This window comes from Nycticebus coucang, chromosome 2 (assembly GCF_027406575.1).
Source record: "Nycticebus coucang isolate mNycCou1 chromosome 2, mNycCou1.pri, whole genome shotgun sequence".
Lineage (NCBI taxonomy): Eukaryota > Metazoa > Chordata > Mammalia > Primates > Lorisidae > Nycticebus > Nycticebus coucang.
The window spans coordinates 118086368-118114306 of NC_069781.1; the positions used below are offsets into that span (position 1 = coordinate 118086368).

General features: G+C 50.8%; 2 protein-coding genes across 5 annotated transcripts; one reads left to right on the top strand and one right to left on the bottom strand.

Annotated features, from left to right (window-relative positions):
- On the top strand, nt 1-27403 carry MED16 (mediator complex subunit 16). Of its 4 annotated transcripts, XM_053581498.1 has the most exons (15): nt 1-126; nt 2321-2507; nt 3183-3290; nt 3587-3756; nt 8217-8648; nt 9387-9492; nt 12682-12837; nt 13858-14069; nt 15151-15357; nt 17130-17340; nt 19067-19200; nt 21266-21458; nt 21935-22151; nt 26441-26524; nt 27081-27403. In XM_053581498.1, the coding sequence occupies exons 2-15, from the start codon at nt 2372-2374 to the stop codon at nt 27205-27207; spliced, it is 2493 nt and encodes an 830-aa protein (XP_053437473.1). In that variant the 5' UTR covers nt 1-126; nt 2321-2371; the 3' UTR covers nt 27208-27403. The 4 variants fall into 4 exon arrangements, with proteins under 4 accessions (XP_053437473.1, XP_053437477.1, XP_053437482.1 ...); XM_053581496.1 differs by lacking the exon at nt 1-126 and having other exon boundaries at nt 2315-2507; XM_053581502.1 differs by lacking the exons at nt 1-126; nt 21935-22151 and having other exon boundaries at nt 2314-2507.
- LOC128579567 (protein transport protein Sec61 subunit gamma) lies at nt 18219-18633 on the bottom strand. The gene has a single exon (XM_053581588.1). It carries the CDS (start codon nt 18570-18572, stop codon nt 18366-18368), a length of 207 nt encoding a protein of 68 aa, XP_053437563.1. The 5' UTR covers nt 18573-18633; the 3' UTR covers nt 18219-18365.
- Nucleotides 27404-27939: the final 536 nt, after the last annotated feature.

Genomic DNA, 27939 nt, shown 5'->3' on the forward strand with positions numbered 1-27939 from the left:
GCCTCTAGAAAGCGGCGGCGCCGCTGAGGCGACTCGTTGATCTAGGAGAAGATGGCGGCACCGGAGCTGGGGAGTTAGGGGAGCATGCACCGTAGACCTCCCTCGGCTTGGCGCCCAGGCTGGCAGGTGAGCACGCGACGGCAGGGGTCTGGGGCTGAGGGGACGGCCAGCGTCTGGGCAGAGCGAGCAGTCTTGGGGAGCGCTGTGTCTGGAGGCGGGGCCTGTGGGGTCAGTGGGAGGATCTGGAGCAAAGGGTGCTGGGTACGCGGCTTGAGCGCATGGGGCGGGGCCCAGGGAGTGGGGCGGAAGCTCGTGGGGGTGGCAGGGTTGGCGGGGAACTCTGGGTGGGGTCCTGGAGAGTGTAGGATCCTTGGGATGAAGCCTTAGAGTTTAGGGTGGGGCCGGGACTCACCGGGCGAATTGCGGGTGGGGTCTGGAAAGCCAAGGTTAATGCAGAAGGGAGGGTAAAAGACTTGAAGGGTTTGTGGGCCGACCTTGTGAAGTAGAGTTGATGGGGGGTAGAAAGTAAGAAAAGTCGGGTGATGATAATTTCATTGTTACTGAGCTTTTGTCACAGTGAAGGCAAACACCTAAAACAAATGCCGGGTGCTTAGAAAACGGTGAGGAGCTCTTCACAGCTTTTGGTGTTGGTTGTCAGCCTGAGCCCCAGGCGCAATCCCCTGGCTCCCCTAGTATGTTTGCCTGGTCTTGACCCAAGGTAGCTCCACCCTCTTGCACATCTCAGGGTTGTTCCTTCCGAAGAGACCCTAATGCTTCCCAGTTTTCCCCACTGCCCTCATCATGTCTCTGGTGGACCTGTGCAGCCCTGCTGCTGCTACTCTGGACTCTGCCCTTGGCTCCCACAGTTGGTTGGCCCTTTTACCCAGATGTGTCATGACCCTTCCACTGTTACTGAACCAAACTGAGATCTACTTACCCAGTGCAGTAAAGCCACCGAAACTGACAGTTGCAGTGGGAGAAAGAGGCGTTTTATTGCATGGTGTGCCTAAGGAGCATTGGCAGCTAATGCTTAAGACCCAGACTCCCCAGTGGGTTACAAGGAAGGGTTTTTAAAGGCAGGGGTACATTTCAGGAAAGCAAAAGCTGCAGACAAAATCATAAATCAGTGCTAGGGATGTGGCTCACACCCATAATCCCAGCCCAGGCTGAGCCAAAGGGATAGCTTGAGGCCAGGAGTTTGAGACCAGCCTGGGCAACACAGTTACACCCTGTCTACAAAAAAATAGAAAAATTCGGCTGGGCACCTTTGGCTCAGCAGCTAGGGCACCAGCCACATATGCCAGAGCTGGCGGGTTCGAACCCATTCCGGACCTGCCTAAACAACAATGACAACAACAAAAAAATAGCTGGGCGTTGTGGTGGGCACCTGTAGTCCCAGCTACTTGGGAGGCTGAGGCAAGAGAATTGCTTAAGCCCAAGAGTTGGAGGTTGCTGTGAGCTGTGATGCCACGACACTTACCGAGGGTGACATAGTAAGACTCTGTCTCAAAAATAATAGTAATAAAAAAGAAAAATTAGTTAGGCACAGTGGCATAGCCCTGTATTCCCATCTACTAAGGAGGCTGTTGTGATGTTATCTTTTATTTTCCATAGGAAACTAAAACACCTGGGGACTCTAGTTGCTTGGAGAACTATTGTTTTTATCAGGTGGTTAATTTACTTTTTTCTTTTTTTTTTGAGACAGAGTCTCACTTTATCACCCTCAATAGAGTGCTGTGCCATCACAGCTCACAGCAACCCCCAGCTCCTGGGCTTAGGCGATTCTCTTGCCTCAGCCTCCCGAGTAGCCAGGACTACAGGCATCTGCCACAATGCCTGGCTATTTTGTTGTTGTTGTTGTTGTTATTGCAGTTTGACCAGGGCCGGGTTTGAACCCACCACCCTTGGTATATGGGGCTGGCACCCTATCCACTGAGCCACAGGCACCACCTGGTTAATTTACTTTTTAAGGCTAGTTAGATGCCAAGAATTTTCTTGGAAAGGGATTCAGACTTTTATTTCTATGCCTTGGCCCTGCTTGAGGAAAAGCCCTCCCCTTACCACCACTACCCCCATCCCCTGGACCCTAAGAGGTGTCCCTGCTCCAGATCTCAATGGGGACTTCCATCTCTGGTGTATAAGAGCTTACAAGGGCCAGGACCACCCTATGCTTTCCCTTCCTCCCTAATTCCACCTGGCCACTCCTAGAACACCCCAGCTGGGTCCTTGCACTGTTTATTCCTTCTCTAAATCTGTGTGCGGCACCTGCAGGCACTCAGTCAACATGGATGACGGAGCTAGACTTTCCTCCCTCTTGCAGTAGCCAGCACCTATCCTTGAAGTGTGACCTGCAGCATCTGTGGCAGGTGGGATGATGGACCTGGCCTATGTCTGTGAGTGGGAGAAATGGCCCAAGAGCACTCATTGCCCATCTGTGCCGCTGGCCTGTGCCTGGTCTTGCCGCAACCTCATCGCCTTCACCACGGACCTGCGCAGTGATGACCAAGGTGCGCCTACCTGCCTACCCTGCCTCCTCATACCATGTCCCCCAACCATGCTTTTCCACTCCAGCCCTCATCCATCACTTGGGATACTTTTTTTTTTTTTCATTACTTGGGGTATTGAGAGTCCTGCCTCACAGTGGCGCAGAGAGTAGACTCTGTGTCCCCCACCCCCAAACCTGGTGCCTGGAGATGCTGGGGTCAACACAGTGTGGATGGAGCATTGCTCCAGTGGGTGGTGAGCTAGGGCTTGTCAGAGGCTTCTGCCCCAGTTCTCCAGATTGTACATGTCACTATTTGGCTTTTGAAAGCCCTTGATTCAGGGCTGTGCCTGTCTCTTCTCTATTGTTTGAGTAATGTGTGCTCATTAGGGAAAATTAGGATAATTTGTTATCTTCTGCAGAAAGACTGTGAGCATTTTGGAGTAATTTTCTTCCAATTTGTTTTCTGTCTCCTTTTGAAAATATGGTCATAGCCACACTGGCAGTCCATCCCAGGCCTGTCTCATCTTTTCCTGGGGAGACAACTTGTTCCTCAGCTGTCAACCTGTTCCTTATGGCTGTCACTGTGGCTTTCCCATGGGTGGAACACATGCTAGCTTCCTGTTCCAATCTTGCCTGGCATCACCATCATCTTAGAGCCTTGGTGCCAGGCCATGCTGACTATGTCCCATCCCCACAGATCTGACCCGTGTGATCCACATCCTGGACACAGAGCACCCCTGGGACTTGTACTCCATTGCCTCAGAGCATAGCGAGGCCATCACTTGTCTCGAGTGGGACCAGTCAGGTGAGTGACCCTCAACCCCAGATCACAGGACATCATGCCCTCCCTATCTTCCTGGCAGTCTTCAGGGCCCAATGCTGGGACTGCAGCCCTCAGCCTATGACTTTGCAGCCACTGCTCTTCCTGCAGTGTCTTGAATGTTCCCATTCCATGTGTCCAGAGCTCTCCTGGAGCGTGCCTGATGCCAGCCTGTTCTCTGCCTTTGCCCAGGCTGTAGCCTGTCCCCCAAATGGGCTCCTCTCAGGCTCCTGAATGTTCTCCATCGGTGGAGGGTTTGTGATGCCATTTGTCACCTGCAGGGTCTCGGCTCCTGTCAGCAGATGCTGATGGACAGATCAAGTGCTGGAGCATGGCAGACCACCTGGCCAACAGCTGGGAGAGCACAGTGGGCAGCCTGGTGGAGGGGGACCCCATCGTGGCTCTGTCCTGGCTGCACAATGGGGTGAAGCTGGCATTGCATGTGGAGAAGGTGGGTGTCCTGCCTGAGTGAGCAGGTGAGGTGGAAAAGATTGTGTCACTGTACATCCACCTGCCATCCTGTCTCCTCTCTTTCCACCAACATCATCTTGTTTTTTAAGCCTTGAACCTGGCTCACACTTATAACAATTGAGCTTTCACTTAGCACCTATGTTTTTAGTGCTACCTATTTAATTGATAGTAGCTGTTCTCAGTGAGCCATTTATATAACTGGTGGCTTCTGTCCTTGGTGAGCCACCTTTTTCCTTTTTTCTTTCTCAATAAGAGGTTAAACTTAGTGAGCCACCTATTTAAATGATAGCCACTCTCCTCAGCATGCTGCCTATTTAGCAAATGGCTGCTGTCTTTGAAGCCAGCCTACCCTTTGATTCAGTAACATCCCAGAACTCCTCTCTCCATAGCCTATGATTCAGCTCAGTATCAATAGTTAAGAGTGGGAGTAGACAGGGTTGGGGGCACCTGAGTTCAAATCCTGAATTCATGCCCTCTGGTATTAGTTTCCTTATTAAAAGTGAGATTGTTGGGTGGCACCTGTGGCTCAGTGGGTAGGGTGCCAGCCCCGGCCAAATTGCAACAAAAAAATCGCTGGGTATTATGGTGGATGCCTGTAGTCCCAGCTACTCGAGAGGCTGAGGCAAGAGAATTGCCTAAGCCCAAGAGCTGGAGGTTGCTGTGAGCTGTGACGCCACAGCACTACACCGAGGGGAACAGAGTGAGACTCTTGTCTCTAAAAAAAAAGAGATCACCGTGAGGGTCCTAGGAGAAGGCATGACAGGAGCTCTGCTCAAGGCCTGGCACAGAGTGAAAGCCCTATGATTGTTGTACGGACTCAAGGCTTAACTCCTTCCATTTGTGTGCTGGAGCTGGCCCCTCCCAGGAACCAGGAGGCCTTTTCAGAATAAGGCAGCAGGACAAGATCTTTCTTCTCACCCCCTTCCCTGAGTGTCTCTCCAGGGACTGCTGTGGTCAGCGCATGGCCCTGGTGCTAACTTCATACCATGGGTAGGCCTTCCAAAATGCACTCCCCACCCTGCAGGCCCTGTTGGTCTGTTTTATGGGGTGGTTTGATAACAACTTTATTGACATAGAACTTGGAGACCCCAAAGCTCTCCCATTTAGAGTGTACGTTCTAGTGAGTTTTAGTGTATTTTCAGGGGGGTGCAGCCAGCTCCATAGTCAATTTTAGAACATTTGCATCACCCCAAAAAGCGGCCCCTTCCACATTAGCTGTCACTTCATCCCCAACCCCAGCCATTGGCAACCACAAATTCACTTAGCTCCTTTGGATTTGCCTGTTCTGGACATTTTATATAAATGGAATCTCACATTACATGGCCTTTTGTATCTGGCTTCTCTTGCTGAGCATCATGCCCTCAATGTTTATTGATATTGTTAGCATGGATCAGCATTTTATTATTTTAACCACCAAATATGTTTTTATTTATTTCAATAGATTCAGGTGGTACAAGTTGAAGCCTGTTAGGTGTATATATTGTAACGTGGTGAACTCCGCCCTTTTAGTGCACCCATCACCAGACCAGTATGTGTTGTACTCTGTCGATAATTTTTCATCCCTCACTCCTCCTCCTCTCCCCCCTTCTTGAGTCTTTAGTGTCTTTGTCCACTCTGTACATCCTTGAGTAGTCATAGCTGAGCTCCCACTTACAAGTGAGGTCATGTGGGATTTATTTTTCTGTTCCTGTGATACTCCGCTTAGGATAATGGCTTTGAGTTCCATCCAAGCTGCTACAAAAGACATTATTCCATTTGTTTTTATGGCTGAGTAGTATTCCATGATATCTATATATGTATACGTATACACACACGTACACATCACATTTTCTTTACTCTACTCGTCGATTGATGGCTACTTAGGTTGATTCCTTATCTATAAAAGGCACATGTACATTTAAAACATACTTAACCTGCGGGCACCTGTAGTCCCAGCTGCTCGGGAGGCTGAGGCAAGGTAATCGCGTAAGCCCAAGAGTTAGAGGTTGCTGTGAGCTGTGTGATGTCATGGTACTCTACCCGAGGGCGGTACAGTGAGACTCTGTCTCTACAAAAAACAAAACAAACAAAAAAAAAACACACTTAACCCTACACGGCCTGTGACTCAGACAGAAACCTATGACGTGGACACTGGGTGCTGCCCTGGACCTGTTCCTTGCTATATATATATATATCAATAAAAAGGATTTTTTAGAACATTTACTCAGATATAGAGTCACACAGTACATGCTTTTCCCTCCCTTGCGTTTCTTCACAACACACACAGCAAAGGCCTTTTTCTGCATCATAACCTGCAAGTTCACATCACTGTGTATTTCTTACTGACCCAATTTTTTTTTTTTTTTTGGTAGAGACAGAGTCTCGCTTTATCACCCTGGATAGAGTGCCGTGGCGTCACACAGCTCACAGCAACCTCTAGCTCCTGGACTTAGGTGATTCTCTTGCCTCGGCCTCCCAAGTAGCTGGGACTACAGGCATCTGCCACAACACCCAGCTATTTTTTTGTTGCAGTTTGGCCAGGACCAGGTTTGAACCCGCCACCCTCTGTATATGGGGCCAGCGCCCTGCCCACTGAGTCACAGGTGCCGCCCAGCTGACCCAATTGTTAACAAACACAGTCGTCTTTGAGCAAAACCATGGCTGTTGAGAAACTGTGTAGAACCCACTTCTGCATATATGTCCAGACACACCCACCATCCAGGGATTTTTTTTTTTTTCCTTTAAATAACCACAGCTTACCCCCACCTAGCAGATACCCTGGGAAGCACCTGTGTGCCTATCCAGCTTCTTGGGCTGAGTAGGGAGAATTCCATGCTACAGGTGTGCCAAGGTTGCATGCTGCCAGCATTTCTTTTCTGGGAGATTGGCACTTGCAGTTCTTTTGTTTGGATATTGCTCTGGGGAGCGTCCAGGTGCCCAGTATGCCCTCCCCACACGGCTGGGAGATTCCTAGGCTCTGCCCTTCCTGAACATCTGGTCTTACAGATTTATGGCAGACTTGGAACTCTGCATTTTATCCCAGCTCATGTGAGGGGGAGTGCACAGGTGTTCCTCAGGCTGCTTAGAGAAACCCAACTCGGCCTCCACATTAATAACTACACAGCAGGGAGGAAGTGCAAAAGCATTGTGCAGAGAGAAAAGCTGGACACATGAGGCCGTTTGTTGCATGATTCTGTTCAGGTGAAATTCCAGAAAAGGCAAAACTAGTGACAAAAGTCCTATCAGTGATTGCTAGAGGGTGTGTTCGGGGCAGCCAGTTGCTAAGGACACTCCTTGGAGGTGGTGGAAATGGTCCAGTCTTGATTGTTGCAGTTTTCCACAATGGCATATATTTAAGATTCATGCTTAAAAAAGGGTGTTGTATGTAAATTATGACTTAATAAATCCAATTGTAAAACAAAGGCAGACCAGCAGCAGCGAGTACTTACCCTGCGCTTCCTATATGCTTCACCTCAGGGTGGACCATACTCGGCCTCCTGCCCTTTTTTTTTTAGACAGAGTCTCAAGCTGTTGCCCTGGGTAGAGTGCTGTGGCGTCATAGCTCACAGCAACCTCCAACTCCTGGCTCAAGCAATCCTCTTGCCTCAATTTTTCTATTTTTAGTAGAGACCAGGGGCGGGGAGGGTCCTCACTCTTGTTAGGGCTGGTCTTGAACTCCTGAGCTCAAGAAGTCCATTTGCCTCAGTCTCCCAGCGTGCTAGAATTATAGGCATGAGCTACTGCGCCTGGCCCCTCCTGCCCATTTTTGTAAATGAAATTTATTGGCACACATCTGTACCCACTTGTTTGTGTACCCACCTCCAAGGCAGAGACAGAACTGAGTAGTTGGCAACAAGAACCACCTGGCCCCCAAAACTGAAAATTCTGAAAGTCTGGCCTTTGACAGAAAGAGGTATGACTCCTGTTGTACATATGTTCACTCACTGAAACCTCTCCACTGTCTTCTGAAGTAGAGATGTCATTTATTCCATCTCACAGATGAGGAGACTAAGGAAGGGTCAGAGAATCCCGCCTTACAGTGTTCAAGTGGCCAAGGCAGGACTTGAACTCAAGTCTGTGTTCTCCTTGCTTCTTCTGCTACATTGTTCCTCCTCTGTGTGGATGTTTCTTGTTTCTTCTTTTTTTTTTTTTTTTTGCAGTTTTTGGCCAGGGCTGGGTTTGAACCCGCCACCTCTGGCATAGGGGGCCCGCGCCCTACTCCTTTGAGCCACAGGCGCCGCCCAATAAATGTATTTTGTCCTTTTGTTGTTGTTGCTGTTTTGGCCAGGGCCAAGTTCAAACCCACTACCCTTGGTATATGGGGCCAGTACCCTACTCACTGAGCCACACGCGCTGCCCTGTGTGGGTGTTTCTATGAGTTCAGGTCCTCAAGGGGGCTTGTCAGATCACAAAAGGCAACCCTGAAAAGCTAAGCAGGCCCTTTGTTCCCCTCCTCTGCAGTCAGGTGCCTCCAGCTTTGGTGAGAAGTTTTCCCGAGTCAAGTTTTCGCCATCACTCACACTATTTGGTGGCAAGCCCATGGAGGGCTGGATTGCAGTTACTGTCAGTGGCCTGGTCACCGTGTCACTGCTGAAGCCCAGCGGGCAGGTGCTGACATCAACTGAGAGTCTGTGCCGGCTACGTGGCCGGGTGGCCCTAGCCGACATTGCCTTCACGGGTGGTGGCAACATCGTAGTGGCCACAGCGGATGGCAGCAGTGCCTCGCCTGTGCAGTTCTACAAGGTGTGTGTGAGTGTGGTCAGTGAGAAGTGCCGCATTGACACCGAGATCCTGCCCTCACTCTTCATGCGCTGTACCACCGACCCCAACCGCAAGGATAAGTTTCCTGCCATCACCCACCTCAAGTTCCTGGCCCGGGACATGTCAGAGCAGGTGAGCCGGTGGGAGGGGTGGGGCCCCTGCAGCAACCACTGGCAAGTTGGATGGCTTAAAATAAAACATTATCTGACAGTTCTGGGGGTTAGAGTCTGACACGGGCCTTACTGGGCTAATGTCACTGTGTGTCAGGGTGGGTCTCTCCTGGGGCCTCCAAGGGAGGATCCCTTTCCTACCTTTTCCAGCATCTGGAGGCTGTCCATGTCCTTCACCTCAGCAGCACAGCATTTTCCAATCTTTGCCTCTGACCCTCCCGCCTCTTTGTAAGAGGACTCTGTGTTGACACTGGGGCCCCTAGGTAATCCAGGATGCCCTCCATTTCAAGGTCCTTAATCCTACCTCAGAGTCTCTTCTGCCATGTGAAGTGTCCTATGCACAGGTACCTGGATGAGGACAGGGATATCTTTGGGGAGTTGTTTAGCCTGCCACATCAGGTCACCTGCCTTCCCTATGTTATCATGAATCAATAAAGCCTCAAACTTCTTGAGCATTTCCCTAGGCACCCCCTCCTTTTCTTATCAGGGAGGGTGCTGTCTGGGGTGACATTTACCACTCTGTACCGCTTCTTAGGGGTGTGTGATAGGTAGGTGGAGGTAGTAGATTGGAGACAACAGCCCTGTGAAGTAGGTGCTGTATACATCTACTTGCCCATGGCTTCCATAGGATGGGGTGAGAAGGTGGGACCTGTGGACAGCCCAGGGGTCCCAAGCCCTCACCCACTCCCACCCCCCTTAGGTGCTCCTTTGTGCGTCAAGCCAGACAAGCAGCATCGTGGAATGCTGGTCCCTTCGGAAGGAGGGGCTCCCTGTGAACAACATCTTCCAGCAAATCTCTCCTGTGGGTGAGTCTGTAACAGTGGTTCTTAACCTATGGATCGTGACCCACAGGAACTGTATTAAAGGGCCATAGCATTAGGAAGGTTGAGAACCACTGGTCTACAAGAAGCCCCCAGGTCCACACTCCTGAGATACTTGGTTCTAATTCACTGAGTACTTCACAAATATTTGTTGAATCCTCTTCACACACTGCTGCAGGAGAGTGCTGTTATCATCTGCCCTGTGGAAGAAACTGTGGCTCAGGAATGGAGTCACTCACCTATAGTCACTTAGCAGGGATGGTGTGTCTGGTTGATGAAACAGCAAGTGCAAAGGTTCTGAGGCACGGGGACCATGAGCTGAAGCAGGCTGGGAGGGGGCAGGTGGAAGGCAGGGCTGGGATTGTTCATAGAATCCTCCAGAAACCTTGTTCAGAATGAAAAAGCTACGGCTCTGAGGGTTTAACTGAGTCTGCCAAGAACACATACCACCTGGCCTATCTTCTCAGCAGCATCTTCTGAGCCCCCATTGCTGCCTCTATCTGCTCAACTACTCCCTACCCCCACTCTTTGAACCCTTCATGGCTAGGACTGTGCAACAGAAACTGTTACCACCAGCTCCCCAACATAGAATCCTGGGGTGGGACAAAGCAGAGATGCTGCCTAAAATGACTTGGGGAGCCAGGGAAGTCACTGATTTTCAAAGCCCCAAAGCAAGGCTGTGGAGCCCCTACCCCACCCCAGTTTTCAGGCTGGCAGCAACACCCTGGAGAAGGGAGAGGTTTCCTAGCAGATGAAAGCTGAAGCATCTTGCTGATTAGCACTAATGGCTCCTGGAGTGGTTGGCTCTGGGGTGGGTGCTAATCAGAAGCCACTAATGAAACCATGTCAAGAGGCCCCTGGTGGCCTGTTGTCCTGTGGGGGTGGTTACGTAAACTGCCCATTTTGGTCTTTGGAGTAATTAAATGTAAAGAGGGTCACTGCTGCTCCTCCTGGCAGGCCCCAGCAGTGTGAGTCACCAGGCAGTTTGAGCTCCATTAGCTCATTTGACAAGGTCAATAGGTTTGCATTCAGACATCTCTCCAGCCCAGATGGTGGCCAACCCCAGGGCCAGTGGCGGGCCTCAGCACTGCTAGCTACCTGGGTTCTTTTTTCAGTCCTTTTACAGAGTAGCCTGTGGGGCTCCTGTGGCCAAGGTGCTGACTCCTACCTGTAGTCCACCTCTGTTCAGCTCTCTGGCTAATGAGCCCCAGGTAGATGGCCCCTAGTTGCTCTGATGTCAAAAATGCCTACTTCCTAGCCCTGTCCCTGGTCCCTTCCCTCTCTTCTGTCCTTCCTATAGGCAAATGCTCACCTGCTGCAGCTGTTGTGGCCCCAAGCTCTGTTGTTCTTTCTTTTTTTTTTTTTATTTTTGGCCGGGGCTGGGCTTGAACCCGCCACCTCTGGCATATGGGACCGGCGCCCTACCCGTTGAGCCACAGGCGCCGCCTCTGTTGTTCTTTCAATGTTGTCCACATAGCAGGATCGCATCACAAGTGAGCCCACAGTACACGGTGGCCTCCCACTGCCTCCTATAAAATTCCACATCCTCAGGCAGCTGCAAGGACCTGGGACATGGTCTCTCAAAGCTCAACACTTCCCCTTTGTCATGCATTCCAACTTCACCAAGCTGTGTGGCCCAGCCACCTCTGCCACACTGTTCACCTCTGCCACGCCATCCCCCTCTGCCACACTGTCTCTGCCTGGCCAGCCCTCTCTGCTCCCAGCCCCAGGTGGACACGTGGGCCTTTACTTCACCCCTCAGCACCCTGGCCCATGAGGGGAATGCCTGCCCTGGGGCACATACACAGGTGTTTGGAGCCCAGGTCTCCTTGACCAGCCAGGCAGACCCTGGCAAGAGACTTAGCCTCTCCCCTCCTCAAGCTCCCCCACATGTTATTATACTACCTACTTCACCTAGTGTTGTAACATGTTTCATGTTTTCTGTGTGAGAGACTAAATTCCACAAGGCAAACTGCCCCTTACCACTCTGTGACCTCTGGTAGTCCCAGCTACTCTCTAGGCCTCAGTTTCTCCCTGGGGAATAATGTTTGCCAGGACTCCCTTACTGGGCTGGGAGCAGCAGGTCTGAAAGAGATAAAGGCTTCATAACTTCGATGATTTCTCCAGGGCAAAGATCTCAGGACAACATGGGTGGCACAGAGGACCCATGTCACACTCAACTTTCACTACCTAACTAGCTCCAAGCAACCAACCTTGTCTCTGTGGCTAGTCTGCCTTGACTGCTCTTCCTGGGTTCTCAAGTATCTGCAGTCAGCTGCTGGGGTGACCTGGACACATTTTCCTGTCATGGGGCACCCCTTCTCTGTGTGTCCTTGTGTGCTCCAGCAGGCAGTTTGGGTTGACCTCAGTGTCCTGAGTGCATCAAGCAAGCTGGTCCCCTGCATAAACCACTGATTTTCAAAATCCCAAAGCAAGGCTGTGGGGCCACTGCCCCACCCCATTTTTCATGCCTCAGTTACAGCATATTTGCCAACGTGTGTGGCCAACTCCAATTACTGCCCGGTGTTGGGAAGAGCTGCATCATCACCCTGAGGGCAGGATGGAGAAGGGTGGATCTGGGCCAGTTCATAGTCCAGTCCTGTGTAGCTTTTTTTTTTTTTTTTTTGCAGTTTTTGGCCGGGGCTGGGCTTGAACCGACTACCCACGGCATATGGGGCCAGCGCCCTACTCCTTGAGCCACAGGCGCCACCCTCTGTGTAGCTTTTTTGACTGGGGAGGTATGGGTCCAGAACTTCCCAGGTGATGAAAGAGTTTTCTCTTTCCCAGAAAAAACTCACTGAAGTCCAAAATGGAATGTTGGAGTTATGTAGCTGCATTACTTTGTCCTGCTGTGTTGGCTTTGTCAGGAGGGTGAGATGGCATCACTACTATAAGCCTGTACCCTCCTGGTCTTCATAAAAATCCCAGGACTGCATGCTAATGGCCCACTTAGGTCATGGGCCCATTCCTAAACCATCACCTGGTAAGGTCTGGAGTAACTCTGATTGGCCAGGCCTAGATCTTACCTGGTTGAGAGCAAACCTGGGCCAGACCTCTAGAGAATGGGGCTCTGGGCAGGCACAGCTCTAACAGCCCCTGATGAACTCACTGATTCCTTATCAGTCTTGTCTTCACTCCATCACTATGCCATTTCTCTGCCCTCTGATTTTTCAGTTGGTGACAAACAGCCCATGATTCTCAAGTGGCGGATCCTGTCAGCCACCAATGACCTAGACCGTGTGTCAGCTGTGGCACTGCCCAAGCTACCCATCTCGCTCACTAACACCGACCTCAAGGTGGCCAGCGACACCCAGTTCTATCCTGGCCTTGGTAAGGCTGAAGTCAGGAACAGTGTGTGCAGCCTCTCAGGTCCCACTGTGGGAGGTGGCTTCTGAGGCTGGCCTTAGGGCCACAGGAGCTCAACCTCTAGCTTCAGATCAGTTCCCAGCAAGGAGACAGGTTGGCACACAAAAACCTGTGCTCCTTAACATGTAAAGAGCTATTGCAAATTAATAAGGGAGAACTTGGAGGCAAAATTTCTTTCCAGGCAGGCAACACCTGTCCTTCCCACCATGGTAGCAACTACAGTATTGGTCCTGGTTTAAATCGTGATGTATGAACTCATGAGCAAGTCAGGCATGTCCCCCACACTGAGCCTCAGTCTGCTCAGCTATAAAGTGGAGACATGTCTGCCATAGCTCAGGCCCTTCCCTTTCCCTGCTTTCATCCTCCTCCACTTCCCTGTAGAGAATATTTGTCAAAATCCATACTAGGCTCAGGGCCTCTTATTTGAAACCTGCTGAGAGATAGAAGTGGGTACGCTGTTCTCAGCTTGAAAACTCTTTGTTCTCCATTTTCTAGCCTTTCCTTACTTTCCAGGAATTCATTTATTATTCTGTTCAGCCCACAAGCTATAGATTCTAGAGTCCACCTGCATTACATTGTGTCAACAGATTACTTGGTTTCCTCAAGACAGTTAGAAGTCTTGCCAACAGTTGGCTCCCAACTGTGCCACCCTGAGGTGCTCTAGAAGGCCCTATGCCAGGGTCTTTTCCACCTGGAATGCCCTCTCCACCTTGTCTCCCTGGAAGGTGTGTGTCAGCCACAACTTAGTCCTAGCTGCAAGGGGCCTTGGGAGATGTGTTCTGAGGTGGACGAATGACCTCTTCTTCCTTGACTTGGGGATCCTGTCACTAAAGAAAGAAGAAAGAGTAACTGGGGGCAGTGGACTGGCTACCTGGGTGGTGGGTTCACATTCCCACCCAAGATGGGCAGCTTCTGCTTGGCGCTAAGCAGGTGAGCATATTCTAGACCTTGCCCAAGCCTGAGCCCACCTGTGCCTCACTACAGGACTGGCCTTGGCCTTTCACGATGGCAGTGTCCACATTGTGCATCGGCTCTCACTGCAGACCATGGCTGTCTTCTATAGCTCTGCGACCCCACGGCCGGTGGATGAGCCGGCCATCAAGCGGCCTCGGACTGCAGGCCCTGCTGTTCACTTTAAGGCCATGCAGCTCTCCTGGACATCTCTGGCCCTTGTGGGCATTGACAACTATGGGAAGGTAAGTACCATTTCAGTCCAAACCTGGGGAGCAGTGATGATTTCAGGGTGGTGAGCTGTGCCCCTGGCAAGAGAGGATGGAGGTGTGAGCCCCCTTTGGTCTCTTTTGGCCCCCTTCTCTCCATCTCTTAGCAGGTTACTTGGCTTCCAGGCCTGTGTTTGAAAGAGGATTAATATTGCTTAACAAGGTGATGTAAAAAAGCCCTGGGTGGCCTGCAGCACATAGTAGGTGATCAGTATGTAGGAGTTGTTAGAATGGATACTTTTCATATTCATAGACTTCTTAGAATTAAACGTGGCAACATACCGAAGCCTAGCACAGCACCTGGCACATAGATAGCAGCTGCTCAGTGAATGTTTTCCTTTCTTGTTCCCAGAGGAACTTGTCCTCAACCCTGGCAGAAAGGGGTGAGCAGTGCACACATATGCATACATACATGCGTGCATCTGTGTGCACACTTACCATGTGTGCATTGTTGGGCTTCCCAAGTAGGTACAAGAAATAGCCACCCCTACCCCCATCCTGGCCCAGGCACAGAGCTGTCCTGGAGAGAAGGCTCTTGCCAGGTCACTTTCTGCCACACAAGCACCCATCCTGCAGTTCCAAGTTGGCAGCTCATGTCTGAAACCTCCCCATGTCCTTGCATCTCAGCTTGGCTGGCTTCACGCGTGACAGGTTCAGCTCCTCTTTCCAAGGACCCTATGGCCTCTGAAAGCATATGTGTGCCTACCACCCCAGAGGTACTCCGCAGACTCAGTGAGACCTTTGAAGCCATCTCAGGGAACTTTCCTGTGCACATTCCTCCCATGAACCTTGTTTAATGTGTACTGCATGCCAAACTCTGTCAAGGCCCTCACGTGCACCCAGACTCAACTCCTTAGACCACCCACTTCCCCGACATGTACAGCAAGGCCCAGAGAGGGAGTACCAGGCACCCGGAGCCACATAGCTTTCAAGTGCCTAGGAGCTCTGGCTCTGTCCCCATCCATCCCATGACACAGATGGCCTTGGCACCCCTTCCCCTTCCTGCTGTCACCCAGGTCTCCATCTTACCTGGCTCTGGTTTCCCCTACACTGACAGCTCAGCATGCTTCGCATCTCACCCTCAATGGGCCACACGCTGGACGTCAGCCTGGCACTTCGGCACCTGCTCTTCCTGCTTGAGTACTGCATGGTGACTGGCTACGACTGGTGGGACATCCTGCTGCATGTGCAGCCCAGCATGGTGCAGAGCCTGGTGGAGAAGCTGCATGAGGAGTATACTCGCCAGAATGCTGCCCTGCAGCAGGTGGGGGGGTCTGCCCACATCAGGTGGGGGATCTGCCAGCACAGGTGGGGGGAGTCTACCCACACCAGATGAGGGGGTCTCCCTGCAGCAGGTGAGGAGGTTCTACCTGCAGCAGGTGATACACAGATGGGGGTGGTCAGCCTACACCAGGTATTCCCTGTGGGTATCCTCACCCCCATAGCCCCATCCACATCAGCAGCACCTTGCAGAAGCACTATTCCTGCCTACTTAGTTCTTAACCTTGAAAATTTCCTCTGAAAAAAGTTAAACCCTACATGTAAGATTTGACTCCCCTTAGACCACCCACCTCCTCATTGTTTCCAGTTTGGCAGAAGTCTTTCCAAATCCTTTTCTCAGAATACGCACAAACTCAATAGTACCAGGTGACCCATTGTAGTGTCACCAGCCCTAGCCCATGCAGAGGAAAAGCAGACAAGAGGTCTAATGATCAGACAGGCAGAGAGAAATTATGTGCAGTGAAGCGCCTGTGCATTGTGTATCTGTAAAACCCAGGGCATTCATGACCATTAAATATAACCCAGTGTAGCAGGGCAGTTGCATATAAGGTTAGTAGTATAAAAATCAGTTTTTCCCTAGCCCAGAAATAACTGATAAGACGGTAAAATTGGAGAAACTCTTCACAGTAGGAACCTGATGAGAAATATATAAGAATGTACAGAGGATTCTGAGAAATTACTCCAGATTGAGGCTGGGATTTATTTTATCTTTTATTAAGACAGAGTCTCACTCCATCACCCTGGGCAGAATAATGTGGCATCATCATAGCTCACAGCAGCCTCCTGGGCTCAGGCAATCCTCTTGCCTCAGCTTCCTGAGTAGCTGGGACTATAGCCCTCCCCTGCCCATGACACCTGGCTAGTTTTTCTATTTTTTAGTAGAGACAAGGTCTCACTCTTATTCAGGCTGGTCTCAAACTCCTGTGCTCAAGCAGTCCATCTGCCTTGGCCTCCCAGAGTGCTAGGATTACAGGTGTGAGCCATTGCACCCATCGAGGCTAGGATTTATAACTGATAATTACAACTCCAGTGCAAATAAAACCTCTCACTCATAGAGCCTTGTCAGTGCCACACATTCTATCCTCTAATTCATCTTTCTTTCCCACTAGATCAGGGCCTCTCCCCCAGACACTGGGGACATTTGGGGCATTTGATCGTTCACTCTGGTGGGTAGCGCAGTCCTGTCCTATTGAGTAGCATCCCTGACCTCTGCTCATTGGTTGCCAGGGGAACCCCTAATTGTGACAACTAGAAATGTTTCGAGGCTCAGCGCCTGTAGCTCAGTGGCTAGGGCTTCAGCCACATACACAGGAGCTGGTGAGTTTAAACTCAGCCTGGGCCTGCCAAACAACAATAACAACTGCAATTAAAAAATAGCTGGGCTCCTGTAGTCCCAGCTACTTGGGTGGCTGCGGCAAGAGAATCGCTTAAGCCCAAGAGTTTGAGGTTGCTGTGAGCTGTAACGCATGGCATTCCACCCAGGGTGACATTGTGAGACTCTGTTTAAAAAAAAAAAAAAAATGTTTCCAGACATCTTGTCCTGGGGGGCAGGCCCTATATTCTCCCGTTTTACCATCAGGGAGAGAGGCACAGAGAGGTCGAGCAGTGTGCTCCAACTTGCCCAGCGAGTGGGTATTCACACCACATCACTCTCTCTCTCTAGGCCCCCTCCCAGCCAGCACTTTGGCAAATGCCACTCCCCTGGGTCCCTGGGGGTACCCCAGCCTCTTGCTCATGCCACCTACCCCTCCCCAGGTCCTCTCCACCCGGATCCTGGCCATGAAGGCTTCACTCTGCAGGCTGTCACCCTGCACAGTGGCCCGTGTGTGTGACTACCACACCAAGCTCTTCCTCATCGCCATCAGCTCTACCCTCAAGTCCCTGCTGCGCCCACACTTCCTCAACACACCTGACAAGAGTCCTGGCGACCGGCTGACCGAAATCTGTGCCAAGATCACAGACGTTGGTGGGTCCTGGCCTCAGGAAAGACTCTGCAGGCCACCTGGGGACAGAGTTCTCCTGCCTTCTTTGTGTTTCCTGTCCATAAAAGTAATCTAGGTTTGTAGTAGAAAATTTGGACCAGAAACAGGGATAAATACATGCCAGAAGATGTCCTCCTGAGAAAGATACTTACAGATGTCCTGCTGAAAAAAACATCCATTTAAACCTCTCTCCCTACCATGTACCTTTGAAAGCAGATTCTGGGCCTTGCTTGGGTTCTGGCTTTTCCTTTTATTTATGTTTTATTATTTATTTATTTATTTATTTTGAGATGGAGTCTCACTATGTCACACTCAGTAGAGTGCTGTGGCATCACAGCTCACAGCAACCTCAAACTCTTGGGCTCAAGCGATTCTCTTGCCTCAGTCTCCCAAGTAACTGGGACTACAGGCTTCCACTACAATGCCCGGCTATTTTTTTTGTTGGGACTTGTCATTATTGTTGAGCAGGTGCTGGCTGGTGTATGTGGTTGGCGTAGAACCCACCAGCTTCGGTGTATGTGGTTGGCACTCTACTCATTGAGCTACGGGTGCCAAACCTGGCTTTTCCTTTTTAAAAACTTTGCTCCGGCCCCATATACCGAGGGTGGCGGGTTCAAACCTGGCCCCAGCCAAACTGCAACCAAAAAATAGCCGGGCATTGTGGCGGGCGCCTGTAGTCCCAGCTAATCGGGAGGCTGAGGCAAGAGAATCGCTTAAGCCCAGGAGTTGGAGGTTGCTGTGAGCTGTGTGAGGCCACGGCACTCTACCGAGGGCCATAAAAAGTGGGACTCTGTCTCTACAAACAAAAAAAAAACTTAGGTGTTTTTTTTTTTATGATGAAAAAAAGATGTTTATTTAAAAATACTTTGAAATTATTTTAATTCAGGAATAGAAAACATCTTGGAAGAAAAACATGACAAAATACATAGGCAAAGTTTTACTCCATGAGCTTCTCAAACCCTCACTGCTCACCAGTCCCTAAGATGAAAAACATTCTTCCAAAACGAACTCAGCCACCAACAATGATATTATTAATAGGGATATGGATCAACTTCACAAAGAAGCCAATGAATCCCATTATAGCAAATCCTATTGCTGTTGCCATGGCAATCTTCTGGAATTCTTTTCTATCAGGTTTGGTACATCTTTTAACTAGTCGAATTGAGTCCTTTACAAACTGCCGACTTGGCTCAACAAACTGCATTACTTGATCCATGATTGCCTGCTGGAAGTTTCACCTGCCCAGCTGCTACGTAAGATCTTAGGTTTTTTTTTTATGTTTTGAGTACACAATGTGGGCTCTCCTAATAGCAGAGACCTGTGTGAGTATTCCTGGTTATTTCTGTAGGACCATTCTAAATTCTGTCCAAGAGTCCTCTGCTGGGTGACTAACAGGTGCCAGCAATACAATGGAGTAGTTACAACTCCGGGGGTGATGAGGCCCTGTCCTCACAGAACTTGCCCTGGACCTGGGACCAGAGTTCACTGGAGTGGTCAGGCCTGAGAAGCAGTGTCTGGCTTGGACAGGTGGGGGACTTCTGGTTCCTTTCTGGCCCTTACCTTGAGGCCCCACACAGTGATACTGTTGTCTGCTCACTTTCTCCCAGTGTCAGTGTGGCAGTGGCAGACCCTCTCCAGTGAGTGGTGGGTGCTCAGTCTGGGTTGCAGAGCCCAGGGCTGTGTGTAAGCCTAACCTCCATCTCCTTGCAGACATTGATAAGGTCATGATCAACCTCAAGACGGAGGAGTTTGTCCTGGACATGAACACGCTACAGGCACTACAGCAGCTCCTGCAGTGGGTGGGCGATTTCGTGCTCTACTTGCTGGCCAGCTTGCCCAACCAGGTGCCTCACACAGCTGCCCTGTTTCTGTGCCCTCTTGACCATGCCCCCTCATCAAAATCCTGTGCCCACCTATGCAGCAAAGGTCTCTTTCCACTTATTTTTTTTTTTGTAGAGACAGAGTTTCACTTTATTGCCCTCGGTAGAGTACCGTGGCGTCACACAGCTCACAGCAACCTCCAACTCCTGGGCTTAGGCGATTCTTCTGCCTCAGCCTCCAGAGTAGCTGGGACTACAGGTGCCTGCCACAACGCCCAGCTATTTTTTTGTTGCAGTTTGGCCGGGGCTGGGTTTGAACACGCCACCCTCGGTATATGGGGCCGGCGCCCTGCTCACTGAGCCACAGGCGCCGCCCTCTTTCCACTTAATTTTATTTTATTGAGACAGACTCTTACCTGTCACTCTGTCTAGAGTGCGGTGGCATCATAGCTCACAGCAATCTGAGACTCTTGGGCTCAAGGATCATCTTCCCTCAGCCCCTTGAAGAGCTGGGACTATAGATGCCCACCACCACACCTAGCTAGTTTTTCTTTTTCTTTTTTGTTTGTTTTTTAGTTTTTCTGTTTTTAGTAGAGTTGGGGTCTCACTTTTGCTCAGGCTGGTCTTGAACTCCTGAGCTCACTGGATCCTCCTCCCTTGGTGTCCCAGAATGCTAGGATTACAGGCATGAACTACCACACACAGCCCCTTTCTGTCTTTTTTGGGAGCCCCCATTTTCTTTTCTTTCTTTTTTTTTTTTTGAGATGGAATCTCTCTGTTAGCCCAGGCTAGAGTGCCATGGTGTCAGCCTAGCTCATAGCAACCTCTTGCCTCAGCTTTGCAAGGAGCTGGGACTGCAGGCATCCACCACACGACACCTTGCTGATTTTTCTATTTAGTGGAGGCAGGGTCTCTTGCTCAGGCTGATCTTGAACTCTTGAGCTCAAGTGATCTTGCTGCCTCAGTCTCCCAGAGTTCTGGGATTACAGGCATGTGCATGAGCCTCCATTTTCTTTCTTTTTTTTTTTTTTGAGACAGAGTCTTACTATGTCACCCTTGGAAGAGTGCCATGGTGTCACAGCTCACAGCAACCTCAAACCTTGGGCTGAAGCAATTCTCTTGACTCAGCTTCCCAAATATCTGAGACTACAAGTGCCTACCACAATGCCCAGCTATTTTTTGTGGCAGTTGTCATTGTTGTTTTAGCTGGCCTGGGCTGGATTCGAACCTGCCAACTTGGGTGTATGTGGCTGGCAGTGTAACCACTGTGCTACGGGTGTCAAGCCAAGAGCCTCCATTTTCAAAGCCTGGCATTTTTAGTCCTCCTCCTCACCCAGTACCTCCTCCTCACCCCCTGCCTTTATGCTCAGTATCCCTGGGATGGTCCCAGCTTTGACATCAAAGGTTTGTCACATGGGCTGCTTTTCTGTCCATCCTCCCATTCAGGCTTGGGGGGTACTCTCTCCACCCTCCCCTGTCCCTAGGCCTTTGGTTCCATCCCACGTGGCTCAGCAGGTGACTTCTTTCTCTCACTCTCAGTTCACCCTGTGGCTGTCAGAGGATGGGTCTAAGTCCCTCTCCTCCATTTGTGGTGCTTAGTTGGCCAGGGGTCATGGGTTGTGGAAACCTTCATTCCCTCGTCTAGCTCCCAGTGTAGCCCACTGGGTGCTCTAGTTGCTAATTGTGCAGAATTCCAGCCCCAGTGTTGGTGATGTTCCAGTCTACTCACCTGTGGGAGGGAGGTGCTTGGCTCCTCCGCACGGGGGTGGTGGAGTTTGCCCCAACTGAGGTCTCTGCCGCTGGGCACTGTGGTCACTGGGGTGTGGCGTTCTCTGGAGCAGGCCCATCCTGGGCAGCTGAGGGTGCTGATTAGCAGCCCTGGCCTCCACCTACCCTATGCCAGGGACATGCCCCCACACCCCCAATGTGACAAGCATAGATACTCCAGACCCTGCCCATCAGCCCAGGTCAGAAGATTACACTGATTGCCCCTCTCCATAGTCTCTGTATCCCTTAACCATCTGCATTCCTGCCATTCCAAGAGGCCGCACATGCTCAAACCTGCACACTGAGTGCCTCTATTCTACAGGGCTCCCCACTGCGGCCGGGCCACAGCTTCCTGCGGGATGGCACCTCTCTGGGCATGCTGCGGGAGCTCATGGTTGTCATCCGCATCTGGGGCCTGCTGAAGCCCAGCTGCCTTCCTGTGTACACTGCCACCTCGGACACCCAGGACAGCATGTCCTTGCTCTTCCGCCTGCTCACCAAGCTCTGGATCTGCTGTGAGACACCCCACTCTCTGCTCCCATTCCTCACCAAAACAGCCCTGGCTGGGCCTCCCACCAGAACATAAGCCCCAACAGGTGGCAGTGGCAATGTCTTAGTCTCTGGCATTTCCCCAGTGCCTGGCACAAGTCCAAGCCTTTTGTGTATGGATGTCAGCTGTTATTAGGCAATTGTTTGCTTGTGTTTTGTCATCAGGTTATATACTTCTGAGGGACTAGGCTCTGTCATTCTTGTATCCCCATTTCAGGGAAGGGCAGTTGGTGCTCAGCAGATACTTTTTAAATGAATAAGTGGGTTCCTGTTTGACAGAGGAGGTGACTAAGTCCAGAGAAAGGGAAACAACTCCCCAGGGTCACCCAGCAGTACAGAGCAGAACAGGGTCTGGACCTGTGAGCCCCAAGGAGGCAACTGTATCCCAGTGTTCTGGGTAGGGACACTGAGCACACAGACCCCACCATGCCCTTCCTTGCAGGCCGTGATGAGGGCCCTTCAAGCGAGCCGGACGAGGCACTAGTGGATGAGTGCTGCCTGCTGCCTAGCCAGCTGCTCATCCCCAGCCTGGACTGGCTGCCTGTCAGTGATGGCCTGGTCAGCCGCCTACAGCCCAAGCAGCCCCTGCGCCTGCACTTCGGCAAGGCGCCCATGCTGCCAGGCAGCGCTACTACCTTGCAGCTTGATGGCCTCATCAGGTGCGTGCAATCCCTGCCTTGAGGCCTTTGCACTGTCTGTAACTGCTGCTTCAGTCTGGGCTCACCCTGAAAGCCATCCCCTCGAGGCATCCTTTGCTCAGTCCTTGAACCACCCCCACCCGGGATTCTGTCACTTCTTTCACCCTCTCACCTTGTTTTTTCCTGATTTGTGCTATCTCCTCCCTGCACGGAATGTCCCTGAAGCTGACCTTAGTCTCTAGCTCTTCTAGAGGTCAAGGCCTGCCATAAATCCCACTGTTGGTATAGACTCCCTTGTGTGGCCCAGGGCTCCACGTAACCAAAGATATCCCAAGGGTAGGATATCTGAAGAGCTTAGAAATCATCTCATGGGCAATTGAGAGCTGGCCTTTCTTGGAGCAGGGTTTGGATAACCCAAGCCTACTGAGTTAACTCTTACTGCATGGCAACTCTGTGTGGTGGGACCTGTGTCATCCCCACTTTACAGGTGAGGAACCAAGCCTTAGAAAGGCATGGTCACTCATGCCCGGTCACACAGCTAGGGAGTGGCCAGGCTAGGATTTGAATCCAAGATCTGTCAGATCCAATCTCCCCAATCACAGACACTAGTTTGATGAAGAAATAGAAGAGATCGGGTGCAGTGACTCACACCTGCGTTCCTAGCACTTTGGGAGGCCAAGGGCGTGGATCGCTCTTGCTCAGGACCAGCCTCAGCAAGAGCAAGACCCTGTCTCTACTAAAAGTAGAAAACCTAGCTGAGTGTGGTGGCAGGCACCTATAGTCCCAGCTACTAGGGAGGCGGAAGCAAGAGGATCTTTTGAGTCCAAGAGATTGAGGTTGTTGTGAACTATGATGATTCCACGGTACTCTACCCAGGGCAACAGAGTGAGACTCTGTCTCAAAAAAAAAAAAAAAAAAGAAGAAGAAAAAGAAACACAAGTGAATTCTCTAAGTAGTTACTACTTTGGGTTGACATTTTAGATGTCACAGATAAGCAAAAGGAAGAAAATGACCCTCTCTGCAGCCCCACCTCCAGGGAACCACTTCAAGCCCTTGGCTCTAGGACCTTTCAGCATTTTTTTTCTGTTGCTCACAGTGAGAGGAGCTGCCTGATGAATCACAGGCATTGATTTGGGTTTGAGTTTCAGGCAGACTATGAAAAAAGGGATGGTCCCATGGGAGGTTTTAGGCTTTTTGTTTTGGAAATTATAACATGTTCAATAAGAACAGAATAAACTGTCTCACCCATTGGCAGTTTTTGGCAGATTCCAAATTGCCCCCAAGGTCCTGACGGGTTGTGGGGCTGGGTGTGTCTTGGGCTGAGACCATGTTGAAACACACCCCCACACGCTCAGTTCAACCTCACATAGGAGAGTCGGGAGTGCCCTTCCCTATGCTTTGGACTCCCCCACACCTTAGAAAGCAACCAAAGTCAGTGTGGGGGGCCGCAGTCCTGTGATATGTCTCCATTTGTCTGCCTCTCACTGAGGGTACAAGAGTTATCAGGTTTTCCCAGCATAGGCAGTGCTACTATAAGTGGCCTGAGTGGCTGTCACTTAGCACATGGGTTGATCCCCAAAGCACAAATCCCAAAGGTAGAGTATCCAGGCCAAAACCAGCACAATGGTCTGTAGATTTGGTGCCTCAGAGGCCAGGCAGGTATGTTCTCCCATCAGTCAAGGGTGAGAGATCTGGGAATTCACGTTCCTGGGTCTGTGATTCTAGAGAGACTTTCATGCCAATATTTAAATGTGATTGTATACAACTGTTTTTTTATTTTTTATTTTTATTTTTATTATTATTATTTTTGTGTGTGTGTGGTTTTTGGCCGGGGCTGGGTTTGAACCCGCCACCTCTGGCATATGAGACTGGCGCCCTACTCCTTGAGCCACAGGCGCCGCCCATATACAGCTGTTTTTTATTTTTTTATTTTTATTTTTTTGTAGAGACAGAGTCTCACTTTATGGCCCTGGGTAGAGTGCCGTGGCATCACACAGCTCACAGCAACCTCCAACTCCTGGGCTTAAGTGATTCTCTTGCCTCAGTCTCCCAAGTAGCTGGGACTACAGGTGCCCACCACAACGCCCGGCTATTTTTTTTTTTTTTTTTTTTTATTGCAATTCAGCCGGGGCTGAGTTTGAACCAGTCACCCTCGGTATATGGGGCCGGCGCCTTACCGACTGAGCCACAGGTGCCACCCATATACAACTGTTTTTTAAACAAAACCTCTTGGCCAGGTGCTGTGGCTTATGCCTGTAATCCTAGCCCTCTGGGAGGCTGAGGCAGGAGGACCACTTGAGCTCAGGAGTCCAAGACCAGCCTGAGCAAGAGTAAGACCCCTTCACCACTAAAAATAGAAAAACTAGCTGGGTGTTGTGGTGGGCACCTATAGTACCAGCTACTTGGGAGGCTGAGGCAAGATCTTCACTCAAGCCCATGAGTTTGAGGTTGCTGTGAGCTATGATGCTATGGAACTCTACCCAGAGTGACAGAGTGAGACTATCTCAAAAAAAAAAAATAAATGAACGTTCTCATTTCTTCTTCTTTTTTTTTTTTTGAGACAGAGCCTTAAGCTTTCGCCCTGGGTAGAGTGCTGTAGTATCACAGCTCACAGCAACCTCCAACTCTTGGGCTCAAGTGATTGTCCTGCCTCCACCTCCCAAGTAGCTCGGACTACAGGTGCCCGCCACAACGCCTGGCTATTTTTTGGTTGCAGACGTTGTCGTCGTCGTCGTCGTCGTCAGTGTTTGGCAGGCTGGGGCTGTATTCAAACCCGCCAGCTCAGGTGTATGTGACTGGCGCCTTAGCTGCTTGAGCCACAGGCGCAGAGCCTTAAGCGATTCTCCTGCCTCAGCCTCCCAAGTAGCTGGGACTACAGGCACCTGCCACAACACTGAGCTAACCTAACCACTGAGCTATGGGCACTGAGCCAACTTTCTCATTTCAAAGATAGAATTAAGATAAGACAAAGGGAAGAAAATATAAAACCCTTTGAATCCCTCTATGGGCTTTATAACTTTCCAGCCTTTAGTTTGTGCACAGAATTGTTATTTTTTATCACTATTAGTTATTATTATTTTTTTTTATAGAGACAGAGTCTCACTTTATGGCCCTCGGTAGAGTGCCATGGCATCACACAGTTCACAGCAACCTCCAACTCCTGGGCTTAAGCGATTCTCTTGCCTCAGCCTCCCGAGTAGCTGGGACTACAGGCGTCCGCCACAATGCCTGGCTATTTTTTGGCTGCAGTTCAGCCGGGGCTGCGTTTGAACCTGCCACCCTCGGTATATGGGGCCGGCACCTTACCGACTGAGCCACAGGCACCGCCCACTATTAGTTATTTTTGTTTTTATTTTATTTTATTTATTTTTTTGAAACAGAGTCTCACTATGTCACCCTTAGTAGAATGCTGTGGCATCACAGATCACAGCAACCTCAAACTCTTGGGCTTAAGCGATTCTCTTATCTCGTGTTAAAACATGAGCCTCCTGGGGCGGCGCCTGTGGCTCAGTGAGCGGGGCGCCGGCCCCATATACCGAGGGTGGCAGGTTCAAACCCAGCCCCGGCCAAACTGCAACAAAAAAATAGCCGGGCGTTGTGACTGGCACCTGTAGTCCCAGCTACTCGGGAGGCTGAGGCAGGAGAATTACCTAAGCCCAGGAGTTGGAGGTTGCTGTGAGCTGTGTGATGCCACGGCACTCTACCGAGGGCAATAAAGTGAAACTCTGTCTCTACAAAAAACAAAAAACATGAGCCTCCTAAGTAGCTGGGACTCCAGGCGCCCAGCACAACGCCCGGGTATTTTTTGTTGCAGTTGTCATTGTTGTTTAGCTGGCCCTGGCTGGGTTCAAACCTGCCACCCTCGGTGCATGTGGCTGGTGCCATAACCACTGTGCTATAGGTGCTGAGCCATGTTAGTTATTTTTAATAAAATTATGTTCATATTATTGTTACCATAAACATAGGATGTTCTTTTCACAGCATCGTAGCATTCTTTTTTCACTCCTTTATGCGTGTTGCTCCCTGTTAGTCCATGGTCTGCTATGGTGCAGTTGCTTTCTAGTCCAGAGGTTCTGGATATTGCCCCTCTCCATCAGAGGCATCTGGATTTCATAAAACTTTTCACACTGGGAAAAAGTCATGTTGGCGTCTGTGCACCTCCTGTCTCACTGTCCATAGAGGCCTGGGCCCATCGGTTTACTGGTGGATTGTGTGAGGAGGCGCCTGCCTGCCTGTACACAAATACCCCTGCCCAGGCCCAGCTGAGCAGCATCCAGGCCTTGCTCACATCCTCTCCTCTCGTTCACCAGGGCACCGGGCCAGCCCAAGATTGACCACCTGCGGCGGCTGCATCTGGGAGCCTATCCTACGGAGGAGTGCAAGGCCTGTACCAGGTAAGTGACCCTGAGACCTGTCTGAGCCTCAGTTTTCCCATCTGTAAATGGGGTTATAAAGTACCTCCCTCCTGGGGCTGTTGAGAGATGAAACCCCAGGGTCTCCAAAGGCTGAGGTCACCTTTGAAGGTCTGGGAGTCTGTCCTGGTCTGTCAGATGATGCTAGGACCAGGTAACCATGCAGCCTACATAGTTCAGAAACCCAAGTGCTAAAAACAAGCCATGGCTACCTTAGGGTGGTGACACCGCCAAACAACCAGGTTCTGATGCATCCCCAGGAAATTGAAGCTCAGAGTTTCCCAGGGTTATGCCTCTAGGGAGTGGCCATACCAACATTGGAGCACCAACCACTCCTTCATACAGTGAGGGGGGACACCCTATGGAGGGAGCACTCAAGCCAGGATTAAAGGATGAGGAACAGTTAGCCTGATGTGGTAGGGGCTGGCATAGGCATAGGGAACAGCATTCCTGGTGGTTGGAAGAGCATATGCAAAGGCCCTGTGGCAGGTGGCGGTAGGGAGTAGGCAGAGGGACGGTACCCACAACATTTCTACAGGTGTGGCTGTGTCACCATGCTCAAGTCACCCAACAGGACGACGGCAGTCAAACAGTGGGAGCAGCGGTGGATCAAGAACTGCCTGTGTGGCGGTTTGTGGCGGCGGGTGCCCCTCATCTACCCCTGACCCGAGGCCACTGTAAACAGACTCCTGACCATGAGATGCTACCCCTCCTCCATGAGGAACATCCCCCACAGCCTGGACTCTCATGGGGCAGGCACATTAAAAATCAGCCCATCCAGGCGGCGCCTGTGGCTCAGTGGAGTAGGATGCTAGCCCCATATGCCAGAGGTGGCGGGTTCAAACCCAGCCCCAGCCAGGAAAAAAAAAAAAAAATCAGCCCAACCAGATGTGGGACTGCTGAGAGATGAAACCCAAGGGTCTCTTAGGGGCTGTCAAGAGGCATTTGGTGAGGGAGAGAGATGCACAGGTAGGGGCATCCAAAATTGGCTGGAGCAGCCCCTCCTTGATGTATGTCCATCATGAGGCCATGGTCCAGACACCACCTTCCCAGTACCCCCAGATCCCAATATACATGTCTGGAGTGCCCAGACTACCCTGAGTCCTCGTTTGGACATAGCTCAGTGTCCAAGCATATAATTTGGGTGATGCTGCTCTGGGCGCTTGCTTTGGTTTCCCCACCTCTACCTGTGGAGGGAGTTCTGAAACTGGGCAAGCCGGCTGGGAAGGGCGGGCCCAATAAATGTCCCTCTGCACCTCAGACCTCATGTCACTGTCATCTCGGGCCCCCAGCAACTTTGGACCGCTGCTTAGCCTCATCCCTGCCATCTCGGTCTCTATGCCAGTCGCATGTTGCCCTCTTGTCTGTCTTCAAGCCACTCAACATTTATGGGGCAC